This window comes from Theropithecus gelada, chromosome 9 (assembly GCF_003255815.1).
Source record: "Theropithecus gelada isolate Dixy chromosome 9, Tgel_1.0, whole genome shotgun sequence".
NCBI lineage: Eukaryota > Metazoa > Chordata > Mammalia > Primates > Cercopithecidae > Theropithecus > Theropithecus gelada.
In genome coordinates, this window is record NC_037677.1 from 60,241,732 (window position 1) to 60,243,579 (window position 1,848).

Consider the following 1,848-nt stretch of genomic DNA (forward strand, 5'->3'; position numbering starts at 1 on the left):
AAAAAAAAAAAAAAGTAAAATAGAAGTTTGACATGAAAGCAAAGTACATAATATAAAAAATGCAAAAAACCAGAATACAACTCACCAGAAGTTTTGCTTCTCCACCAACATAACAATTTATAAAGCAAGAGATGAGAAGAAGAGATTATTGGGAAACGTACTGAATAATGAGGAGTTTGGGGAATAGAACAAAAGTTGTAAGTCGTAACCTGACCCATCTTACTTCATTGGTAGTCAAGTACAGCTCAAAGGATGAAATAGAGAATTGAGTAATTTAAAAACTGTTCGACCAGCACCTTGAATCAAATGGATGTTTTAGGGTTCTGTTTCTAACTGAACCAAGAATTGTATGCCTCCATCTCTCCTTGAGGAGAGGCCCTATGTTAGACCTTGGCTACTCATCATTAAGATAAAATCTTTTTTTTTTTTTTTTTTTTTTTTTTTTTTTTTGAGACGGAGTCTCGCTGTGTCTCCCAGGCTGGAGTGCAGTGGCGTGATCTCGGCTCACTGCAAGCTCTGCCTCCCGGGTTCACGCCATTCTCCCGCCTCAGCCTCCCAAGTAGCTGAGACTACAGGCGCCCGCCACCACGCCCGGCTAGTTTTTTGTATTTTTAGTAGAGACGGGGTTTCACCATGTTAGCCAGGATAGTCTCGATCTCCTGACCTCGTGATCCACCCGCCTCGGCCTCCCAAAGTGCTGGGATTACAGGCTTGAGCCACCGCGCCCGGCCAAGATAAAATCTTAATAGATAAAACTGGAATGCCTTGAACCCATGAAAAGACAGTGTTCAGTAAGGGTTTGTGCAGTGGATGCTCCTTATGTCCCAGGATAGAATAAAATCTCCTTAGCTCCGCCAAGTTAAAGGTTCTTGCAAGGGCACTTAGAGATGTTGCCTTTTCATGAAGATTTCATGTAGGTAATCCCAAAATTTCCTCTGCTCTGTTTCATTGTTGTGGATCATGGCAGTGAGAGCTTCCCCCTGGTCCAGACCTTGCCAATAATCTTGCAGCCACATCTCTTTCCAACTGAAATACCAAAATGGGGGTTGGATTATGGAACTGCAGCATAGTTATGAGTCCTGCCTTTTTCTGAGTGGGGCCAAAGACATCTTAAGCAGATACAGTGGTCTCTAACTTGGACAAGACTGCTGCGATGGGAAGACAACATGAAGTAAATCCAATATTAGCCCAAGTGACAGGCTAAAAGCCACAAATACAAAGACATCACACAGCCTACCCAATCGATTACAATTCCTGACTTGCCTGCTTCTGGCTCCCAAATGTGGAGGGGGTTCAGAGGCAGGCAAAGCAGAGGTCAGACTGGAAGTGGTAGTCTCCATAAGGAAAGCGAGGGGGCAGGGGTCTTTAGATGATTATCTTTTAAGTTTCACCTTTATCCCAATAATCAAAATGAAGGTGCATCAAAATGAAGTAGCATCCAGCATCTAGAAAAGACATAACCTGAATATTTATTTTCTTAATGTTTCACATTTTTTTTGTACTTTTCCTCTAGTAAATCATATTATGTTCGGCCGGGCGCGGTGGCTCAAGCCTGTAATCCCAGCACTTTGGGAGGCCGAGACGGGCGGATCACGAGGTCAGGAGATCGAGACCATCCTGGCTAACACGGTGAAACCCCGTCTCTACTAAAAATACAAGAAAATTAGCCGGGCGAGGTGGTGGGCGCCTGTAGTCCCAGCTACTTGGGAGGCTGAGGCAGGAGAATGGCGTGAACCCGGGGGGGCGGAGCTTGCAGTGAGCCAAGATCGCGCCACTGCACTCCAGCCTGGGGCACAGAGCAAGACTCCGTCTCGAAAAAAAAAAAAAAAAAAAAAAAAAAAAAAAAAA

The 1,848-nt window shown here is 44.5% G+C and overlaps 1 protein-coding gene across 2 annotated transcripts in view; it reads right to left on the minus strand.

Moving 5' to 3' along the window:
• Nucleotides 1–681: 681 nt before the first annotated feature.
• The window catches only part of FUT11 (fucosyltransferase 11), a 4,130-nt gene continuing 2,963 nt past the window's right edge, over nucleotides 682–1,848 (minus strand). Inside the window, exon 3 of one of the 2 annotated variants that reach the window (XM_025396010.1) lies at nucleotides 682–1,026. In XM_025396010.1, coding sequence (XP_025251795.1) covers nucleotides 882–1,026 — 145 coding nt within the window. In that variant the 3' untranslated portion in view covers nucleotides 682–881. Of the gene's footprint in view, nucleotides 1,149–1,848 lie in introns of both variants that reach the window. The other variant, XM_025396011.1, reaches the window with a different exon arrangement.